The 24,007-nt window shown below is 39.8% G+C and overlaps 1 protein-coding gene across 14 annotated transcripts in view; it reads left to right on the top strand.

Annotated features, from left to right (window-relative positions):
- LOC144085677 (catenin delta-2-like) overlaps positions 1-24,007 on the top strand; it is a 129,594-nt gene that overhangs the window by 31,215 nt on the left and 74,372 nt on the right. For 11 of the 14 annotated variants that reach the window (XM_077615199.1, XM_077615210.1, XM_077615205.1 and 8 more), the window contains exon 3: positions 14,557-14,669. In XM_077615199.1, coding sequence (XP_077471325.1) covers positions 14,557-14,669 — 113 coding nt within the window. Of the gene's footprint in view, positions 1-915; positions 955-8,660; positions 8,884-8,931; positions 9,233-14,556; positions 14,670-24,007 lie in introns of those variants that run through there. The other 3 variants (XM_077615209.1, XM_077615207.1, XM_077615208.1) reach the window with 3 other exon arrangements.

The following is a 24,007-nucleotide window of genomic DNA, read 5'->3' as shown; positions in this document are numbered from 1 at the left end:
GCTTGGTTCAGCCAGGTTAGTATGTTATAAGATCGTAGAAAAGTTATGACGAATCGTTGCACACAGACACAATTCAAATGGATGAAATATTATTCCTGACACTGAATAAAATTTGGACATCTTTTACTCTGACTGTGACGAAAATAAAATCGGATTGCTGAAGACTATTAATGCATCACATTATAATCCACTCAATATAGGCATTATTTTAGTCTGGGTCCAGATGGACAGTACCACTAATCACAACCATTGCCACCCTAAAATCATATTTTTCATGTATTTAAAGTTGAAATCAGCTAAATCTTTTTAATCCCTATCACAAAAGTACAGAAGTCTGTCTAAAACAGATTAAATCAAATTTCAGTGTGAGTAACACTAAAAAATATCAACAAATCATGACAGGATACCTACTTTTGCACAAAGACACAAACAAAAAAAATCTTGAAAATAGGGAAATAAAATGTTACAATGGGTCCCCTTGTTTGGTAGATATTTAAACAGTTTTTGTTTCATCGGTTAACGTGTCCCACCTGCCTGTTATTCTTGATAAAAATTTTGAAGTTATAGTTCTTCAATTCATGCACAGTCCTTTGGTTCAAAAGCACTCACAGCATCAACTTGGAGCGCATAATTTGTACACTTCATCTACTTTCAAGCATGAGTTTGATGAGGCCAATAAGTAAGGCTAATAACCCAGATCGAAGTCTGCCATTTCCCGGAAATCAGAGGCTTCTCATTCAATTGTAGTGGGAATGAAGTTGCTTCACCTTTACTGCATTAAAAGCCAGGCTATTGCCATCACTCTTCCTTTAGACAGCTTTTTATACTCCCTTCGTCTCCCTACACAGGCTGCTGAGCACATACATCAGTTACAGCTTGTTTTTTGTGTGTGTTTTTTATTCTCCATGGAATTTACTGGAGTTCCCGCTTTTCTGAGAATTCCTGCCACATTTTGTAAGTGTGCACATCCCTTTCCTGGCCCACTAATAGAAATTCAAGGGACATTGGCATTCATTTGTTTCTTCATTCATTTTCAACAACTCAAATTCTGGTCAGGGTATACCAACTAACTTCCGGCAAAAGGCATAAACTGTATCAGTCACAGGGCAAAGAGAAAGACGAAAAACAATTTGCACACATTCACATTGTCACGGAGCAGTAACGGGTTTAAGAAGCTTCCTGCTTTTTTCATCTATTTAATTCAATAAATACAAAATTGATTAGCGATTTCAGACTATGCATTAATTTTGTGAGTTTCTGCCATTCTTATCATTAATCCTTTTTACTACGTTGCTATCTGTTATGAAGTACGACAGCCCTGAAAGAGATGTTAAAGTCTGATACATTGTCTCTTTGATGGCAGATTAAGTGAAAACTCCTTGGGTACTGACTGTTTACACTCATTTTATACTAGGGATAATTAAATGTGGTGAAATGTAGTACCAGCATTTCTCGCATAATAAGATGTGGAGTTTATCTCATCTCTCATCTATTTTTCTAAACTGCTTTATCCTCATTAGGGTCACGGGCAATGTTCCTTCTAAGCTGTGCGCGTGCGCAATTGCGCACTACTCTCGTCTTCTCTGCGCACAGCAAATCATATGGAGCGCACAAAATAAAATCCCATTTTTTTTAGCCTTGAGGCCGACGCGCGGACCACTCATCCGCCGGGCCGCCCATTCATAGATATTAATCATTAAATTTTATTATTACTAAATCATTTATGTGTAGTAGACATACACCTGCTTATGGCAGGTGTGATACTGTTGTGTGCCCATAGCGAGCAATGAGGATGTTGCTCACACCGGTACTCAGTGTGCTCAGGGAGGTTGTCTTTCTGCCCAGACAAACAAAAAATTAGAGCGAACATTGGTCGCGGGGTGTGCTGGAGCCTATCCCAGCCAAACAGACAGTTGACACCCCAAATTTGTTGCCAGCCAATCGTAAGTCAGCATTGTAAAATTCAGTAAACATAAAAACGTCTACACTCCTCTTTACAAATGCCAGGTTTTGGAATTAAATAAAGATCCCGGAAAAACCTATCCCACCGTGTGATTGTGAGTGCACAGCGACTGATTGGCGACCAGTTTAAGGTGTCAGTCTCTTACTCAATGACAACTGGGATAGGCTCCATCACCCTGTGACCCTGACAAGGATAAACAGTGTTGAAAATGAATGAATGAATGAATATATATAACGGAAGTAATAAAATCTTTTCACTCATGCAACAGTAAAAAAATATAAAAAGCTGAAGGCTTGTAGACAGTACCGTACACAGTTCTTTTTATTTGTTTATTAAGACTAATTAAAATGTATATAGTAAAGGCCCTGCCTCATTAAAAAGTAAAATACTCTTCAAAGTTCATCACATATTTAGATTTTCATACGATAATGGTTTGAACAACCATGCAATATTAATTGTGTTTTGCTCTCTATCCAAGACACATGAATAGAAGGCATAATAAAGGAATTCAAATTACTGCTTTGAGGCCAACATGTACCATGTCTATAATGTTTTTTTTATTCTTTTGCTGCATTTTTCCCCATCTTGTGCTATTACAATAAACGTACTATATGACATCCACACACATAACATACACTTGCAACCCATTTAAATGAATGAGGCCCTTTGCGATAGTATTGCATGAGTGAATAATACATTTGCCACCTATTGATTTAAACAACATACAACCAAAACATTTACTGTTCTTGTTGTCGAAATATTTTGCGTCCAAAGTACTGTATGGTTTTACCACTTTTACCAAAAGTCATAGGGGCGATCCTACCGCGGTTTTTCGATTATTGCGACCATGTCTAGTCTACATTATCTGCGAAAATCGAGGGATTAGTGTATTAGTCACATGCCCAGCCAAACTATGAGAAAAGTGTGACTTCTAGTCTGGAAAATACACTATGCACATTATCCAAAATGTTTTTATTATGTTCTGGTTTTGGATCCCATAATAATGGGCACATATATCCAAACATCTGATTGGAAACAAGGGTATTAAGCCCCAAGTATATATGAATAACAATAAATGATGTAGAGGTTTGTCCTTTATAAGACCTTCATTCCGGAAGATACTTGACCAATCAGGGATTTTATAGGAAGGTCGGTGACCTTAAACTTCATCAAAAGTTGAGGCATAATGATTCATCGATCCCACTGCCCTTGATGCCCAAGTGTCTACAACCTTTTTGTTTTTCCTTCTCCTATTTGACTGGATCCATTATTATTGCTAAAAGGTTTGTCCAATTAACAGAAAAACAACTACATTACATTCATTGGGTATTTTTATATATGGCAACAATGCTATGTTGTTAGAATTAGAAGGAAAAACCTGACCATTGTTTTGCATTTCTGACAACAATTTTCTTCTGGGAACTAAAAAATGAGTTTTGCATCCTTTCTTTTTCCTCGTGCTTTAGTGATACCATCATTTCTGGCTAGACTCAAGCAGACAAGTCGTTGAAGTATGCTGAGCAGACGGTTGACACAGCAAATGAAAAGATATCTTTCTCTATATTTCATGAGTTCTCGTCTAATGGAAGTTTATGATTATTTCATTTTGGTAAATGAAGATAGAGAATGATTGGGTAATATGGCCCTCATCCAAGATAAAAAAATATGACGTTGCTTCCGCAGATCCATAAGTATTTCATGGAACTATGTCTGGAAATGACTGGAGTTTGAATGATGGATTTTAAATGTTGTACTCCAGCGCACCACACATTGTTGCCATCATTGTCTGACACGATGAAATAATAAACAGGCAATCAGATGGTAGAATATGTACATGAGTGGAGCAATTTAATGTTTTGGGAGTGGGCATTGGCTAATTCCATTTCATCCTCTGCAACTATCATTTGAATTCAATGAAGTTCTATAGTTGATTACAGAGCATGAATATGTCCCCCTATTTCCTGTTATCTTGTTGTCTTTAAATTTGTGAGCAGTAATTCTCCTTAAAACCTGACCCAGCATTGTCACACAAATTGGTGGTGGAGGGGACGGGGCTGGTAACACAAATTGTTAAAGAGAAGGAATTAAAACTTTGCACTAAAAGCAAAGTACTCTGAAAACAAGACAAATCTGTCTGGTGAGGATGAACATTTAAGTAGCTCTGGGATCAACAGAACACTAAATCTCCCTGAATCTGTCCGCCCCCTTGCTGCTCCAAAGTTTTCCTCTTTTCTATTCAAAGTCGTTCCAATATCACTCCCTGCATGCTATTACGGTCCACTGTCTCCTTTTGGCTTGTTTCCCTTCACCTCGGGGACAACTTTGTCATTGACTCAATGTACCAAATAATTTTAGAGCTCCAAAAAAGTGGCTTGCACTGCATCGATCCCAGCAACATACCCAAGGCGACTTTCCCCCTCCCCTCATCACTGGCACCACCTCTTTCCTCAACAACTAAATTCCAGACAGACACCACAGGGCACAATTAGATTTCTTTATGCAAGAAAAATAGAGGGAGGGACAGTTATAGCTTGGACGCACAGCCTACCCTCCTTTTTCTTTTTCTAATTGCTTAAATGGTCGACAAGCTGTCCCTGTAAGCTAGTAGCTGTAGCTCTTTATCTATCTGTCTTGGTCTTGGTAAAGCAATTAGTTGACAAGCTCTTGATTGTAGAACTTGTTCGTTAACACATTTTAATTGTGTCCCTGCTTTTCTTGCTTAATTGCTTCCCAATTTGTGATCACCATCACATTTGGACAACAACAAAACTAAACATCCCTTTGTGAACTGACAGAGATCGTGAAATGATAAATCTCTGGAATAGCAACAAAACATATAGACATAATATCCCAACTCTGAAAATATAATAATAAAGTAATTGTAATAATAATGATGATGATGATGATGATAATGCAGTTCATTTTCCCTTGATACCTTCCTCCATCATTCCTCATAGAGCAGGTGTTAGCATTAAGTCAGGGGAAAACCAATTCTAAGATGCTGCACTAGAACAAAGCATTAAACAAAGCGTGATTTAAAAAAGTGATAATTCTGTGATTTCAATTTAAAACCTTCAAGCGGAGAATTGTAATGCTTGTTTTTTTCATTTTTCATTTGCCTTCTGGACCAATACAAATATTTTTTCCTAACCATTCAAATAATTTCCACGATATCTTAAAATCTAGACAATTTGGGGCTTGAGGGTTCAATTCCAGTTGATCCTCACTGTGTGGAGTTTGCATGTTCCGGGTTTTCTCCTCCTGCATCCCAAAAACATGCATGTAGGCTGGTTGAACACTCTAAATTGACCCTAGGTACGAGTGTGAGCGTGAATGGTTGTCCGTCTCCTAGTGCCCTGCAATTGGCTGGCCACCAATTCAGTGTGTCCACCGCCTCGTGCCTGAAGTCAGCTGGGATAGGCTCCAGCACCCCCGCGACCCTTGTGAGGATAAGCGGTACAGAAAATGAATGAATGACAGAATCTTAAAATGTATAAAATCTTGGTAATATTACATGGCTATGAAAGCGATTTTGGGTCTATTGCATGTGGAACTCAAATTTTATCATGTTAATTTTTAATGATATAATATTACATTGTGAGCAAAATAATATAGTAAATCAATGGCATGTTCACAAACACAAAATATTACATTAATTCACTCATGTATACAGCTGTCTTTTTAAATACTGTACAATAATAAACACGAGACACTCTGTTTGGGGGGATTAGGCATGTACTACAATCCATGTGTTTTGCCCATGTGCCCAAACATGCAGTTTGGGTGGGCGGATACTTATTTGGATAAATATGTGACTATAGGCTGGCCGACGCTTTGCATGCGCATCAACTTTTTGCTAGCCAGATTTGACTGGTCTATTTGGTTTGGGTGACGAGGTGAGAAGGACACGTCACATCAACCAAATGAAAAAGAAGCCAGTATTTTAGACTGACTCAGTAGGAGGTGCAGCAGTCTGCTCAGGAGCAACGAACCCCTGTTGGGAAGACAATGGGTTCTAATTACTGGATTTACTGCATCATGGTAAGGCCAGTTTTGACATTGTCAAATTTTACTTAAAGCTGAGTTGAGTCATAATTCGCATCCCTTTTTATTGTTTTGGCGCACACTAAAATCCTTGAATGTAGTATTTTATTTTTGGGCGTAGTAAATATTATACATATTACAAATGTTTTAGCTGAATTTGAGTTCACAGATTACTTTGTTGACAAATTAAGTGGACTGCTCAATTTGAAGTCTCACTCAAATGTGGTGTGGTGGTTTGATGATGGATAATATGTTGTGGCAAAGGAGTAACTGATTTGCAATGAGCATTGAGAAGGTCTTCGTGTAGATAACAGTCAAGTGTGTCAGTTTGAAAATATTTCAATGCAGAAAATGACAGTCTGTGAAAATGAAGACTGTGCATGTGAAGTTTTCAGTCAGTGTATGTATCGCTCAAAACCAAAATATCACAGCAGCCCTTACTGCTTATAACAAGCTGTTATTCTCCCACTTTTTGAACAAAGTGACAGCGCTAATATCTGGCCTGGCATCCATTTTAGAACTGTAGCCTGTCATCGTAAATCAAGAATTATTTCTTCTGCAAAAATCCAAAGAACAGGTTTTAGTAACATATTTTTGTACTGTAAATTTGATTGTAAAAAACATAATAATGTGGCCCGGTGGAGCAAGTGGTTAGTGCGTCGGTCTCACAGCTCTGGGGTCCTGGGTTCAAATCCAGGTTGGTCCACCTGTGTGGAGTTTGCATGTTCTCCCTGGGCCTGCGTGGGTTTCCTCCCACTATCCAAAGACATGCATGGTAGGCTGATTGGACACTCCAAATTGCCCCTAGGTATGGGTGTGTGCATGGTTGTCTGTCACCTTGGGTGTCCCCCGCCTCTGGCTCGGAGTCAGCTGGGATAGGCTCCAGCATCCCCTGCGACCCAAATGTGGATAAAGCGGTTCAGAAAATGAGGAGGTTTACTTTAATCAGTATTGCTTGCAAAACCGTTCCAAAGAGCAGAACTCAGCGAGGTTGAGGGTTGCACATTTTGTTTGTGACGGACTGGCCCTACACTAACGGGGTATCTTGACATAACCCTTTTAGGGCCTTTTCAAGGGATTTTTGCATGATTATAAATTTCCCAGTCTCCATCCACCATCTCCTAATCTCATGGCCAAGGGTGCACCATTTTCAAGTCCTGGTCTTGCTACACCAACTACAGTAACAGTTGCAAGACAACATTCATTACACCTCTACTTATTGCCAATGTACGGACTTAATGACGTTTTATGGTGACACACTGACGTGGCTCTAACTTGACTCCTTGCTGATGAAAAACCAAACCGTCTCTTATGAACAACGCTTTTAGAAGGGCTCAATATTGTGGCTTGACATGTATTGTAATATGACCCATCCTATTGCTTTTTACAACTGAATGAAAAAAGACAATCATTAAATAAAAAAATAGTGTTTTCTATTTATTACATGCTACAGCAAAATATTATAAATTACATCTAGCTATAGCTGAAGCTGTAGGCCTAGTTATTGGATATAGCTAGGTCTACATATTTGACATTTAGAAGAACTGTGTGAAAATCAGTTAAAAAGAATAGGAGATGATTAGATTAGATTACTTTATTCATTCCGTATTCGGAAAATTCACTGTCGCACTAGCAAGAGGGTGAGAATACAGACACAGGAAAATACATTTTAGAGACAAATAAAAAGGTAATAATTAAGTAAAAATATAAATGAATAAGCGTGTTCAGACGTTTCTTTTGTTAAAGAGCCTGACACCTGATGGGATTGTAGTTGTGTCTAGCATGTCCAATTCAATGAGTCATCCAGCCTACATAGTTGCAGCTTGCTTCCAATACACTCACGAATGCCAAAACCACCGTAACATAGTAAAATGGCGACTGTGAGAAAAATTGACAAAGAAAAAAAAGCAGACAATTACCATTCATTCATTTCCAACAATGCTTGTCTTTGTACTATCCCATCCGAGACTGGTCGCCAGTCAGTTGTACGGCATTCAAGAGACTAACAACCTGTTCTCACAATCACACCGGCACCTATTGTGAATCGATCCCTTGATGCCCGCACAAAAGTTTAATCTTAAGCATTCTCAAGAGGTATTTACGCAATATATTGAAAGCGAATGTAAAATGTGTTTTGCATTTCTTCATATAGCGATGTACCTATATTTTGATTAATATTGCCCAGCTAAATGAGGAAGCTAGTCCATTTGGCGGAAAAGAGGTAACAGGGTATTTAGCTCGAAAGAAGTCTACATGACGTGCACTCTCCATTTGCTAATTTCTTTTCCATGACCATTCAAATCCCAATTTGAAGAACTACACAGTGTGATTCATATTTTGCTAAGGTTCCATTTTGTTTCACCATCCTCTTGAAGCTCCTCCTTATTATATAGCGGGAGAGGCAGGAAGAAAGTGAGGGAGAGTGAAAGAGAGCGAGAGCGAAAGAGAGAGAGAGAGAGATGGTGAACAGTGGGCTTTTTTGGAGGGTGGACCAGTGGGAGGGCACATTGTGATGCAATGTTGCATGAATAATGCCACTGGGCTTCCAAATGCTCCGTTGCTATGGGGACCTTTGTGCCTCGCTGAACACTGTGTGTGTGTGTGTGTGTGTGTGTGTGTGTGTGTGTGTGTGTGTGTGTGTGTGTGTGCCCATGGCCCCCATTGAAGGAGCGATAAAGAGACATGGAGAAACCTGAGAAGGCTCAAGTGACACTTGTAGCATGTTTCTCCCCCTCTCTCCATCTCTTTTCTGTTTTCCATTTTACTGGCTGTGTCTCGACCCAAGGCAGATGAGTGCTTGGAGGTAGTAGACGAAATGTTTGCAGCCAAAGGGTAGCAAAGAGAAAAGCCATACTTGAAGTATGGTTCATGTGAAGGTATGTCGACTCATTTCCTCCGATTCTGCTTCTTGGCTTTACTTTGCAATGTTTCCTTTTTTTGCCCTTGAGATTGCAATGGTTGTTCCTGAGCCTGCAGTAACAGGTGTCTGCATGTCAGGCCTTCATTTAGAGGCTGCAGTGATTGGAGAGGCAGGGGGGAAAGGAGGGAGCGAGAGCCTTTTGTTTGGGGTTTTCATAAAGCCTTCTAACAGAATCCTCACCATGCATGTAGTTAGTCATCTCAGCTTAACCTTTCTGCAGCCCAGCACTCCCAGCTCGAGACGCACCAAACAAGCAGAGCACCTTTTATCTTTTTCTTGATCGGCCGTGATCTGGTTTCAATGAAGTAGGTGTTTTTTTTTAAATCATCATAGCATCAACTAATGAGGGTCGTTAGATGAGCGACAGATCACAGAAGGAGAAAGCTGTTTTCTTTCATGTATTACTTTGCAAGATGTAGTAAATGGGGCGCAAGCTGTAGGTTGTGAGGCTACTGTGCATGTGATGTCTAAGCAGTAGCAACTTCTTTGCACCTGCTTAAATGCTACTGCTTGAGTATATCTTTAAAAAAAAAGAAAAACTTGCTAGGTGCTGTGCATGCCTTGATTTTCTAAATAATTGACTTTTTGTTTTCTAATCTTAGATGTCCTAGTGTCCTGTATTCGTTTTATCTGTTGAGTAGTCTGCTTTGCTGTGTTTTGTGAACATATTCATGTGACATCATGTTTTTACTACTAAGAGACAATAGGCGATATGTTGCTCTTACTGCAGCATGTTAACAATAAGTCAGTTGCTGTGTGGCCATATATATAACATTTTTCTCTGTATAACTACACACATAATTGACGTAGCGTATGCAGCGCTATGTTACTTTATCGTCCTGCATTGCTCCGTAAAACCTTAAAATTGTTGTTATCTTCTGTTTGATTTACATGGAAATTGTGTTTATATATGAATGCTAATGTCTCTTTCTAATGAGTATGCAAACCGACATCTGAGCAGCTGCTACAAAAAATAAAATGAACAATTACAGTGCAAGTGGGCCGTGAATATCTTATATTATTGACTCCTGCGATAATTTATTAGAATCATATTGTTCAATATGGAAGCGATACTGGAGCTGCCTTAGGTGTTTAAGATCCAAAATATTGAGATCATTCTGCTTAGCAATATTATTCACTGATGAAGAAAAAGAACATATGTGTACTCATTTTGCTATTTAATGTTAATTTTAGAAATATAGCTCTTTAACCCGGATATCCATCATTTGTTTCATGGGCATCATAATAGTGGGCTGAAACACTATATAATTCATTCATTCATTTTCTGAACCGCTATATCCTCTGGGGTCACGGGGTGCTGTAGCCTATCCCAGATGACTTCAGGCTGGAGGGGGGGACACCCTGAATCGGTGACCAGCCAATCGTGGGGCACGAGGAGACGGACAACCATTCACTCTAACTCTCCTACTTATATATATATATAATTTAGTGTGTCCAATCAGCCTAACATTTTTTGAATGTGGGTGAAAACCATAGTACCTGGAGAAAACCCACGCAAGGAGACGGACAACCCATAGACGATTGATCTAAAATTGTGGTGGTTAATAGAATGGCAGCCCGGTGGGTGAATGGGTAGTTAGCACATTGGCCTCACTGTTCTGAGATCGAAGGTTCAATGACAGATTTGGACCTTCCTGTGTGAAGTTTATATGTGCATGTTCTCGCCGGGCTTGCGTAGATTTTCCTCCAGGTATACTCCGGTTTCTTCCCACATTCCAAAACCATGCAGCTGTTACACCCTGCATTCGATCTTGAGAAACAGGGGGAAATAATCAGAACAGCGAGATGTTGTTGTCAGTCCAATCCAACTTTTACTGTAATCAATTAACACAAAAACCCATAACATACAATTACACCCATATATATACATTATCAACACGTTAGAACCCAAAACATAATGTACAATTACACCTATATATATAAATATATATATATTCAACACTTTAGAACCCAAAACACAATGCACACACACACTCGTTCAACACACGGTCATAACTTGTCATATCTTTTCCCATTACAACTTCCAGTAGTCCTACTATTATTCAACAGGGCAAACAATGCAATATCAACAATATAACATCCTTTCTATGACCGTTATAGACACTGTCAACGATAATGGTGGACGAAGGTAGCGTGCTAAATGCTATTCCATGTGCGTGACCGAGACTCTCACATTCACGCCCGTAATTCAAAAGTAAATAAACATTAATAACCATTATCTCTTTTCTCACACGCTAAACAGTGTATATTACAAACCCCAAACTCAAACAGCCTTTACAACAAACAGCATACCTTGACACACAGGGGGAAATAATCAGAACAGAGAGATGTTGTTGTTAGTTCAATCCAACTTTTACTGTAATGATTCAGCACCCCTCCCGTGCCTCAAGCTACTTGCTAAGACATCAATAATCGAATACCGATCTTCTTTAACATGCCCCACACTTGCCATGTGGATCCAAGGATCACCAATCGAACACCGATACACACATTCAATCCAAACTCGTCATAGCTTCTTTACATGCAATCGTTAATAAATCAAACACTCTAGTATGTCACACTAATAGATCAAACACTCTAGTATGTCACACTCTCCCCCACAAAAACAAATGTCGTCCCGACATCAGTATATTCCAAATATCTTCCCCTTGTTGGTTGTTATGCTGAACAGTCTAGCGAACCTGTCATTTCACATCCTCTTCTGTAAACTGATACTCATGAAAACTCCAGGCGGCAAGGGCCCTTCACTCCGAGTCTCTGATTCACTGGCAGTGGCCTGTACTTAGACTCCATCCCTTGGGCATCTCCCTCATTTAGCACCTGGAGGGGCTTGTAGTGAAAGTCATCTTCGTAACCACTGTCTTGGTCTGTCTCTTGAAGATGAGATACCGGCTGCTGTTTATTTCTCTCCATACTCTTGTCAATTTTTCCTCCTTCTGGTGTCAGGTTTTTTATCAGGATGCGCTCTCCTGGTTGTAGCACGGAGCTCCTCACTTTGGTGTCATAGTGCTTTTTACCTCGTTCTGCAGCTTTTCGTACACTCACGGTGGCAATGGTGTACGCCTCCTCCATCCCTTGTCTCCCTTTCTCCACTTTGGCCTTGTATAACTCCAGCTTGTCAGCTTTGATTGCGCGTTCTCTCAGCGCATCCAGTTCATCACGATAGGCGCGGGCTGCACGGGCGTCTACGAGCAGCTTCAAATTCTCCTGCTGGAGCCTCTTTATTTCTTCCTCCATGTTTTCCTGCTGGTGTCTGTTGTCCAGCAGTTGTTCATTCCTCTCTTCTAGCTCTTGTCTAAGTCGTCTGATCTTTGCCTTTGAATCGGCAGGTTCCACCATCAGGTGTTGCTGAGTTCCCACCTGCTGCTGTTGCATGCTGGGAGGATTGACGATGGCCAGTGGACTGGGTGTGCCACAAAGCACACGAACCACACCTTCCCTTTCCTGAGTTAGCTCTGCTATAGTCTCTTCTTTTAGTGGTCTGCCTCCTCGGATTTTACATCCAGCTTGGAAATGTTCTCCACTCCCACACCGATAACAATGTGTGCACTTCACATCTCGCCCTCCCTGCTGACAAGCAAAACACCTTCTTGGGACATAAGCAGGGCGGCTAGTGTTCCAGGGGGGTGCTGGGGGCTTGCTGTAGTAATTTTGTTTTGCAAAAGGTGGCTGGGGCTCCCTAACTGGTCTTCTAACTGAAGGTGGGAGGTAGGACTGAGGCTGAAACATAGCCTGCTGTAGTGTCTTTCTGATCTGAGCTATCTCTGCACTGAGATCTTTAAGAGAAGCAACACTTGCCTTAAGTTCAGTCAACTCCGCTCGTACCTCACGGGACACTTTTGGTTTTTCTTCTCCAGGGCAATTGGTAGGTCGTAGTTCTTCTGAGTGCATCTTGCTAACATGTGTCGCTGCCTGTGGAGTACTAAACTTCTTTTTATTTCTCCTTTCTGTTTCATTAGAACAGGCTACATTTAACCTCTCTAGCAAAAGCTCATCTGAAGTCTTACAGTTCAGCAAGAGAGGCTGCATATCTACTCTAACACTGTCACTCTGGAGACCAGTGAGTATCGTGTGCAAGCACATACGCTGGACTAAACTTTGGTTGTACTGGATTCCTGATTCTGATTCTCGAGATGCAAACAGTACCTTCTGCCTAAGAACTAAGACTCGCATTAAGAAACTTTGAGGAGTCTCTTTGATATGCTGCACTTCTGAAGCTAACTGCACATAGAGGTCGGTAGCACTCCTTTCCTGAAAATGAGCGCGTAGGATGCGTTTGAGTGTGGGAAGAGTGAGGTTAGGTTTCTCTTCCAAATAATTACGTAGCTGCAAACTGGGGGAGATAGCTCTGATAACTGCATCAATAATTTCCACATCTCGGTAACCCCTATTCAGTCCATTTTCAATTTGATGAACAAGGCTGGAGAATGTCAGCTTGTCTCTTTGGCCTGGTTCACCTATCTGGCCAGCAATTTTGAAGTCCTTGCGCCAGTATGAGCTTGGCTGGGGCTGGGGAGACACACCCCCTTGAGGGTCCGCAGCATCTGGTAGCTGGGGCAAAGTTATTGGAGTCTCTTCCAATCTTGATCCTTGCTTTTCGTTTTCATCTATTTTGACTTCATGCTTCATATCTGATATTTTATCTTTCAGTTTCAACAATTCAGACATGCCTTCATCCTCTACTTCCTCTAGTTCTTCTCTTTCTAGGTACTTTACAATGTGAGCCACTAATGATAGACGCGATTTCCGTTTAACACTTCTTAATATGTTAAGAAAATCACATATTTCCAGTAGGTTATTTTCCGTCAGGTTGTTCAATGTTCCTACCACCTCTTCGAGTAACTGTTCCATTTTGTTGACGATCTAGGAGCTCTGTTGACTGTACAGGAGTGAACTCTGAACTGGCACGTCTTTACTGTCCCTCTGATGATCTCGTAGGCCTCAGATGACAAGTACTCAACCGCCAACTTCCAGTTCTTCTTAAACAGCAACACCTCCTCTCACTGCCATCGGCCTGGTTTGTGGGGGGATTTAGCTGGCTCAGAATTCAGTGAGCAGGTCTTGGACACTGGACATCTGAACAGCAATCCCAGCGGTGCCTCCAAAATGTTACACCCTGCATTTGATCTTGACACACAGGGGGAAATAATCAGAACAGAGAGATGTTGTTGTTAGTTCAATCCAACTTTTACTGTAATGATTCAGCACCCCTCCCGTGCCTCAAGCTACTTGCTAAGACATCAATAATCGAATACCGATCTTCTTTAACATGCCCCACACTTGCCATGTGGATCCAAGGATCACCAATCGAACACCGATACACACATTCAATCCAAACTCGTCATAGCTTCTTTACATGCAATCGTTAATAAATCAAACACTCTAGTATGTCACACAGCGTTTGTTGGTTGAACACTCTAAATTGCCCCCTGAAATTGGCTGGTCTCGAATTCATGGTGTCAACCGCCTGGTGACCGTAGTTACCGGTTATAGGCTCCAGCACCCCCCGCGGTCCTTGTGAGGATAAGCCGTATGGAAAATGAATGAATAAATGAGTGCTAATTGAATCATTTGACATCTCGATCTCTCTCTCTCTCTTTGACTTTAGGAGTTGCAGTTTGAACGTCTGACCAGAGAGTTGGAAGCCGAACGGCAAATTGTTGCAAGTCAGCTGGAGAGATGCAAGCTTGGCTCTGAGGCTGGAAGCATGACGAGCATCAGGTGTGTGCATAGTCTGTGTTCGCTTGCTTGTATGTGTTTGTGCGTGTGTCCAATCCCTCAGATCCCCTTCTCTGAATCCCTGCTGGTACCAGCTGTGCTCTTGTAAGTGACTGGATATCCAGCAGGTTAGATTTAAGTGACCCTGCTTGATTTATGTCCATGTTATGGATGCAAATGAGTTCTGTGTATATAACTACACCATTGATAGCCATAAAAGAGCATGTTAGCGTCTGTGTTTTGCCACTCTGGCTTTTTAGTGCCCTGGACTTCCATGGTGATGGTATAGGTTTGATTCCTCGGTGGGGTTATTCATTCATTCATCGTCCATACCGCCCATCCTCGAAAGAGTTGCGGGGGTTGCTGGAGCCAAACCCAGCTATCTTCGATCGAATAGGCAGACTACACCCTAGACTGGTCACCAGTCAGTGTTAGGGAACACAGCGAGACACACGACCATTCACCCTCGTAATCACACTGCCACTGAGTGGGAATCGAACCCAGACTGTCAGCACCAAAGTCAGGTGGAAGAACCACAGCACCAAAGTCAGGTGGAAGAACCACAGCACCAAAGTCAGGTGGAAGAACCACTGCACCATCAGGTGGCTCCTGGGTGGGGTGAGAACAAGAAAAGGCGTGCAGTAACGTTACCACCAATATCAGACTGGTTGTATCCAGATTGCACAGTCTTATATTAATGAAGGGCGGTACAGTAATATAATATCTCTGACTTCCGCCGACTCAACAAAAGTGATCAATCAATGTGCTAAACCCATACTATATGGAGTCGGCAAAATCCATTCGTTGTTTTAAAGCCTACAGTAACTACTACATCATTTGTAGTTTATCACTGGAATTGAACCAGAGTTCACAGTAACCTTTCCGCCTGTTATTTACTTACAAAATTATTCGCATTATTGATCATGTTGGAAAGCTTATGTCCTAGTGCACTCGACAATTGTTATTTAATGTCAGAAAGGTCACTTTCTGGTTGTAAAGTTCAGGAGTGGCGAACACGCGGCTCTCGAGCAACATGCGGCTCCCGGCCAAAATTCATCAGGCTCTTTGCTTCTCATCATATTTTGTATTTACTGTGGTTCTTTGCCTCGTTTCATGTTTCTCTTATTTTTATTCTTTCTTAAAACACATTCATCAGGGCCCATTACAAACAAATAATAAATTGTATTCAAAAAATAATTTGGCAGATTGGATTTTTGTATGCTGCTTCTGATGTAAAGTGGGACTCTTTGACTCTGACAGTTTAAAATATTTTCTCTTTGTGTCAAATTTGTTCGCCACCCCTAGTATAGTTTCATACTTGCCAGAAGTCTCAGAAGGAGTATTTCCCCTCTCAGTGATAGTGTGAAAGTGTATACATCTATGAAAAGATGATTATTTCTATATGTTCACTGTGAAATATACTTTAGATTTGACTGGACTTCAGCACCCTGTTATCGTCAACGGGAAATAGTGTTAAAAATATATTTTCTTTTCTTGACCATATTTGTGCTTATCCATTCATGTGATTTGCTTCCCCCCAAAATATGAAAACTATTCATGAAGTTGAATAGTTTTGTGCATTTTATCCCTCACAGATTAACAGATTTTGTAGTAAAAATAATCTGAAATTAATGGTCTCTTAATTGAGGGACTGGCATCACCACAAATACTTATCTTCTATTAATCCAGACTGACTTATTTAAAAAATAAATAAAATGATCTAATCATACCACCACCATGTGGACTCATTTTAATCTAAACAAAAAAAGTCTCAATACACCGAATATTGTGCTGTGAAAGTAAAATGCAGGGCATTCTGACCACTACTGTGCAGTCATGATGTATACGTATATTGCCCTTGTGAAAAATTTCAGCAGTCCGTGTTAAATATAAAACATGTTTTCTAAGGACTTTTGAAAATCAAAAATGACATAATTTTCTTTAAAAAAACATTTATTAATCTCAAATTCCTGATTAAATAAAGGTTAGTTTTAAAAAGATGAAAGCACAAAAGAAGGGGCACACATCAAGACAGAACACAATTCACAAACTTTATGCAGTAACCTTCTTAAAAATGATTCATATTTGGTAATAGGAATGTTTAATGTTTAGTTATTCGAGGGTTAAAAAAATACTGAATTCAATAGATTGGACTTCACCAGTGGCGTCACAAACGTAATACATTTAAACACACTCTTTCCCCTTCTGTTTAGTTTCATTATCATTTGGGTGGCCAGCATTTTATTATAATTTTTTTTCTCCAAATTTTTTATCGGAAAATGGTTAATACATGTGGTGTATGAAATTGAAACAACAGGAACACTGCCGATATAACCCTCAAATTTTTTTTTTATGGAGCCCAAGATGCAACCCTGCTGGGATTCTGAGTAATGAAGGGCGTCTTATGGTCCTTCAGACTCCGGTTAAAACTTGTACGGTAAAATCTCATGATTTCCGGACCCATATTGATAGGTTCAGCAATGGGTATTTCCAAATACACGCCCCAAAGAAACAGACATCTGACTCCTAACTGGGTTCTTGCAAGAGAGAATCAATCCACACGCGTCCTCGGTCAAGATCAATTCTCTCTTGCAAGAACCCAGTTATGAGTCAGATGTCTGTTTCTTTGGGGCGTGTATTTGGAAATACCCATTGGTGAACCTTCATTTTTGGTCCTTCGAGCCGGATCCCAAGGGAACTTGATGTTTCGGTGTGAACAATAGTTTTGAGAAGTCCATGTGGAAGGGGAGTGACCTTCCCGTTGTTTATCACGGTTGCAAGCAGATGTACTAAAAATGACTTTTTTAATGTTAATAAGCTTCATTGCAAGCACATATATATAATGATTATATTTCTAACATAAAGCAAAGCGTTCTTCATTGCAAGTAAATTTATAATAGAGATAACCCTAACACATAGTATTCCCACTTTCAATTCTGTATTCCATAATAAAACCAATAAGAACCCATCTATGTATAGTACTCTTTTTCCATGGAGGCATATATGCCCTCTTCTGCCTCCTTTAACTCTTGTCACCTCACGCTTTGTTAAGAAGGCTGACGGCAACGTTACCTAAAAGATTTTTTCTTCGTGTACAATTTAATTAACTGGACCTGTGTAGGTCTTGATTGTTTATTTTTGAATACTCTTTGACATGTTTCTATCATTTATTTGGTGTTAAAATCCATGAAAGTGGGCCTGTAGGACCAACGTAGGTCAAACTAGCCTCTTTGCAGCTTTTTCATTGGAGCTTAGCATGCCCACCTCACACTTCCATGTTCTGCATGTGCCAGCGTGGGTTTTCTATGGTATTCAAGTCCAAAAAACATGCAAGGTTGGTTGATTGAACACTCCAAATTGTCTCTAAGTATGAATGTGTGTGAACGGTTGTTTGTTTCCTTTTAGGCAGGGTGCACTCTGCCTACTGCCCAGTTAGCTGGGACAGGTTCCAGCTCCAACCATGCAGGGAAAATGAAAGAATGAATGGATTAATTCAAGGCCTTTATGTTTTGTTGATTGCAGGTAAACTGTGTATGATATAAACATGCAGATGTTATATGCTTTGGTGCTTTTTCCACTCTCATTCGACAGTGAATATATCCACATTTGAAATAGTATTTCTGAAACAATAAAGGTATAGTGCTTTAGGCCTTCTCTCAACATGATGCATGGTTAAAAATCCTTTTTCACGGTCTCTTTCACACACCCACACACATAACACTCAATCAGTTATTTTTCACTTTGATTTAGTTAAATTAGAAGGAGTGCCCTCTGTCTGAGACAAATTGCTTTTTCACCAGCATTGTAATTCTCATGTCATCTTGAGAAGTGAACCAACAAAGAGCGTGAAGATGCTATTTGATTACACTGGTCAATGAATGAGTTTGGTTGTTCAATGCATTTATCTCTTCAATATGTTCACAAAAAAAGCTTCTGTTTGAAAAAACTGCAGCAGCAATGTCAGGCTGTGAATTACCTGGAGCAACATAATTGTCAAACGGCTGCTCACATTTTAACACAGTAATTGGTTGACATTGTGCATTGTTATAAATTGACAGTGTGCCTTATAATTATGTGAACTTTATGTACTAAAGGTGTTTGTGCTTAAGAAAATCAAACCTATTTTGTTGAAGCATAACAGCAGTTCACTACTCCAGTAAAGAGCTTAAGATACATATTTGGTAATAATAAACAATATAAATACTTTTGCCAGATCAATACGTCTATTTTAACTACCATATTATATAGTAAGGCAGTCCGGCGGCTTGAGTGGTTAGCGCGTCGGCCTCACAGTTCTGGGGTTGTGGGTTCAATCCTAGATCGGTCTTCACTGTGTGGAGTTTGCATGTTTTCTCCGGGTGGTCTGGTTTCCTCCCACGTCCCAAAAACATGCATGGAAAGCGTATTGAACACTCTAAATTGCCCCTAGGTATGTGTGTGAGTGTGAATAGTTGAATGGTTGTCCGTCTCCTTTCAATATCCAAGATTACATGGCAATTCTTTGTTATTGATGGAAACATCATCTTGAATTAGGTTGATTTTTTTCATTACCACGTTCCTGTCAAGTGAGCCCTAAATATTAGCATTAATATTATTTGTAATTAAAGAGGGCACATTCATTATTCAACTACCCAGGCAAGCATGGAATCCGAGTGATTTGTCACAAAGAACGAATCTATAGCTGCTAATTAATCTCAGGAAATGAGTAAATTAAGATTTGTTTTCCTTATATCATCGAACAATGGGGCTCAGAGTTATCCACTACTCAATTGCAACGAGACAAATAAAAAATAATCATGTGGCACATCGGTCAAAAGTATCTCTTGCGTAAAGTATCGATTAAAAAACTGTTCCCATGGAAACTGAATGTGAGTTTCTCTACTAGTTTGTCTACAGTCATACGTTCAAATAAACCATTCTTTTTTTCTGGGGCTGGTGCCGCTGTAAAATGTTAGGACCCAATGGAACCCTTAAATTTAAAAAAATATGCCCACTTTTGGTGCAATGGAAGTACTACTTTGGGACTACAGAATCACATGAACTTTGCTCCTTGGATTGTGGCCAGAAACTGGAGCACCCAGACAAAACCCACACGGGCCCGGTAGAACATGCAAACTCCACACAGGAAGGTTGGAACCCACCGGGGATTGAACCCTGGATTTGAAATCCGTGAGGCACATGATTCATTCAGTATCTCAGAAATTCCACGTGCGATGATTTTTCTTAAGACTTTCCCTTCAAAGTAACACATTTATACTTCCTATTAAATCCATGAATATGGAGGTGAAAATTGTGAATCTGGGGGCGTCTTATATGAGAGAAATTGTAAAATTTTACAATTTTAAGGCAGTTTTAAGAGTACGGCTTATACGTGGAGGCGGCTAATATGAAGAGAAAATACAGTACTAACAAACAAAGTTGTATAGGAAAAAGACGTCGGAAAGTATCTAGACGGTGATAAGGGGAAGACTGTTGAGCTTTGCTTAGTCTCACTACATGTATATTTACTTTTCTACGGGAATTGGATTGGATTGGATTGGATAACTTTATTCATCCCGTATTCGGGAAATTTCATTGTGACAGTAGCAAGAAAAGGCATAGTAGTTATAAGTTAGACAGTACAGTCGCAAAGGCCGCAGAACAACAAAGCAAAAGCAAAAGCACAAAGTATAAAGCAAATCAAAGTAAATGGGATCATTAAGAATCACCAAATCAAATCATTAAGACAAAGAAAAGCAGCAAAAACACAAAACGAGCAAAAGTGGACGGAGCTACCGCCACCGGCTGCCATTTGAAGAAGACAGCAGCAGGGCAGAACTCCTCGTCTCCGTTGGTGGTAAGCGCCGACAGCTCTTCCATCTTATCCCACGATGGAATGGTTGGTCAGAAGTGTTGCCTCTTCTCCCGGCACTTTTGTCCAGCTCTGAAACTCCGGCAGCACAGAGGTGTTCCTCCTTCTGCTGCGTATTGTAACAGCTAGTCCCATGTGTGTGACAGCGTAGGCATGGCTGAATGGTTCCAAAAAATAAGTAGCCAAAAGAAGTCAGGCTAACAGAGCAAGGAAAGTTGTAAAAACATTAAAGTAAAAATTATAAAGTACAAAGTAAAGTAAAAAGGAATGTATTAAGAAATATTAAAATTTAATTAAAAAAAGATAGAAGGGCTGTAAAACACTAAAAACATGAGTGTACAGAGCTACTGCCACTGGCTCCCGCGCGACTGGCGCCATCATTTAATTTAATTAACACAAATAGTAAAATAAAATTATAGTCGCCCCTGCCCAGAAAGGACAGCATGACCTCCTGAGATGGGCACGCCTTAAAGGAACATGACAAGACTGCCTGAAATGATCATGGGGATTTGATTTGTGCACACTTAGGAAATCTGAGATGCCCCACCTTTGTAGTTTATGCATCTTAGACCGGCTGAGGGAAAGCACTAATAGTTCCTCTAACTCAACGTACACTTCTCAAGGCAAGATATTATAAGCCAGGATCCCATACTTTGTTTATAATTTCAATAGCTCTGGACTCTTATAGATTCAGAAAAGATTGTAACGTGTGTGTTTTTCTTTATTTTGCAATATACTTCCTACCATTGTGACTATGTAACATTGTAAGGTTAATTTTAACGAGGTAAAATTAATCTGCATTATCTGTTAAGGCTTAATAGTACAAACTCAAGTTTGGCACGAGCAAGTACCTAGAAAAGTTAACTTTGAGTCCTGAACAAAGAAACAACGCTAACCTATTATCTATGTCAGGCAAGCATGTCTGATTTGATATTGAATAGTGCAAACTTGTTGATGGCAAGCTCCCCTGGAAAAAAATTAGACCTATCCACACGGCCGAGTCAAAAAGCAAAAAGTGATGATGAATCAGTGTCAAGTGCTGCTGAGCGAGTGTGGGAGATTTGGCAGTTCCGCTGTGTGGCGCATGATAAAGACTTATAGAGGTGCTAATGAGTCCTTCAGCTCTGCTTTTGTTTCCTGCCGTAATCAGTCACCACAGGTCACACATTGTCTACGGCAGCATCTGCCACTGTTTTGTCACTTCAAAAAGCACAAACCCTATGTGTCTACAATTTCATCACACAGCGTGTGATACAAAAATTGTTGCTAATTTCAGTTAAAGGACATTCCACCATGCAGACTAACATTTTGCATACAGAAAACAAATAGAGAAAACTAACTAAAAGGAAAATTGGAAATCCATCATTCTCATTGTACGTTTCATGTTAAATGTCTGATGTCCAGTGTATTATTTAGGTCTGAATCTGCATTCTTTTCATAAGATTATAAAAAGAATGATGTAAGAATCGCTATATAGCATAAAATATAGAAAGCATGTGTTAACATATAGACATTGGTACCTCTACTTACAAAAATATTTGGTTCCATTGGTTTCATAACTTGGAATTATCGTAAGTAGAGCACAATTGACATTGAAATAGCAAAATCTGTTCCATTATCTTTAATTCTACCTTCTAAATCATGAAAATATACCAATTTTGTATGAAATATGTATGCAATGTATGTATGCATGTATGCAAGAAAGAGAAAAACAGTTAGGAAAATTGCATTATATTGAATAAGAAATTCCAATACATTGGACAATAGAGTGGAATTGTGCATGCGTAGCTAAAGGGGAAGGAGGCAAACATTTGGCAGCTGAGTAAACATACATGCACACACAAGTACAACTTAAGAATTATGTTACACACACTCAGAAAAACTGAGGAAACAACTCAATGACAAATGAGGGTTTTCTTTTTATTACTGTACTATATGTATGCTTCTCTCATTTGTGGTACCACAAGTACAATTTGTGTTTTTTATAACATTTGCAACAATTCACTTTACCTGATGATATTTCAACTTCTAAAGGCATGGTATTTTTTTCTTATTAAGGATAGTGTATGCAACATGAATATCATATTTTGCTCTGATAAATACCCAAATCATACATCGTTGAATTGAGCTGTCCACTCTCTTGCACATGAAAACACACACAATACAAAGACAGTCTGTTTTTTTGGCTGTGTATACTTATGCAACATTTGTCTAGTAATTCGTAACACAGTCAGACTGCCTGCTAGTGTGACTGCTGAACAGCGTTTGTGCTTTGCAAATTAGCGTCCTTCCAAGAACTGGCTTTAGTGGGCCGCTGTTCTGAGAGGTGTACTTTTTTTCCTCCCTTGTAAATCTCACATTTGATGGGGGACAAAAGGTTCTCTATGGGCTTCATGTCATTAGTTTTTCTTCTTTTAGACCATTTCTTGCCAGCCACGCTGTGGAGTATGCGTGGGGTTGAACATTTTTCTGCATTGAAAATCATGTTTTTTTTAAGGATGTGGACTGCTTTCTGTGCCACTGCTTGAAGAAGGTATCTTCCAGAAACTGGCAGTTAGCTTGACACCATCCACAACCCAATAAGTTCATGCCTTATTTTGCGCCTTGGTGTGTCCACACACTTCTTGCGACCCTATTGACTATTTTGAATGAAACGCTGGATTGTTCGATGATCACGCTTCAGAAGCTTGGCAATTTTAAGAGTGATGCATCCATCTTCAAGATATCTCACGAATAGACCTTTGTCATAACTAAACAAGTCATTGAGCCTTGTGACAAGTTTAGGACATTACCAGCTTGGTAAATCTGAATGCAGCACGTAATTTACCTTTTCAGAATGGAGAGATTGCTGATGAAACTAACAAGTGACATTGCCTCATTTTTCTTTACTGTAACATCAAATAACATCTGACTAGCACCAAACAAAGAACTTCCTAACTCATTAAAAAATTCGGACTGACAAGTGATGATTCTAGGGCTTTGGAAAAGACTGCTGACTTTTGAATGGAACAGCACCAAACTATGTGGTTGAGCAGATGTAATATGGATTGTTCGTAGCATATTTTCTTCATATTGTTGTTATTTTTAAATCTAAATATGATTGAGGAAATATTGTTGTTCAGTCTGAGCTCTTATAAATAAGAGCATCAGCTAAATTTTAAAAAGTAAACAGGTATAACGTCTCTGTCTCTAGGTTAGGGGTCTCATAGCAAGGCCATGAGCTAGTGATTTCTCTCCTTTCTCCATTTCTGTATTTTAATGCTTAAATTTGTGAGGATTTTATCTTCATGTGCATAGTTAATTTTGTCAGGGTACACTTTAACCGGGTTTTAGTCTTTATGCAAATTCTACAGCTTGATGTTGTGATTCTCAGCGTGAAAACGGTGCCACATGGTGCTGCTTTTTTACTTTGTCATTCTTTTGTTCTGCGACGCTGTGGATGCATTCATTGTCCGTGTACGCATCGGCGGGTGAACTGAGCCAGCGGCTT

Source organism: Stigmatopora argus, chromosome 12 (genome assembly GCF_051989625.1).
Source record: "Stigmatopora argus isolate UIUO_Sarg chromosome 12, RoL_Sarg_1.0, whole genome shotgun sequence".
Lineage (NCBI taxonomy): Eukaryota > Metazoa > Chordata > Actinopteri > Syngnathiformes > Syngnathidae > Stigmatopora > Stigmatopora argus.
This window is presented reverse-complemented; position numbering and strand designations above follow the sequence as displayed.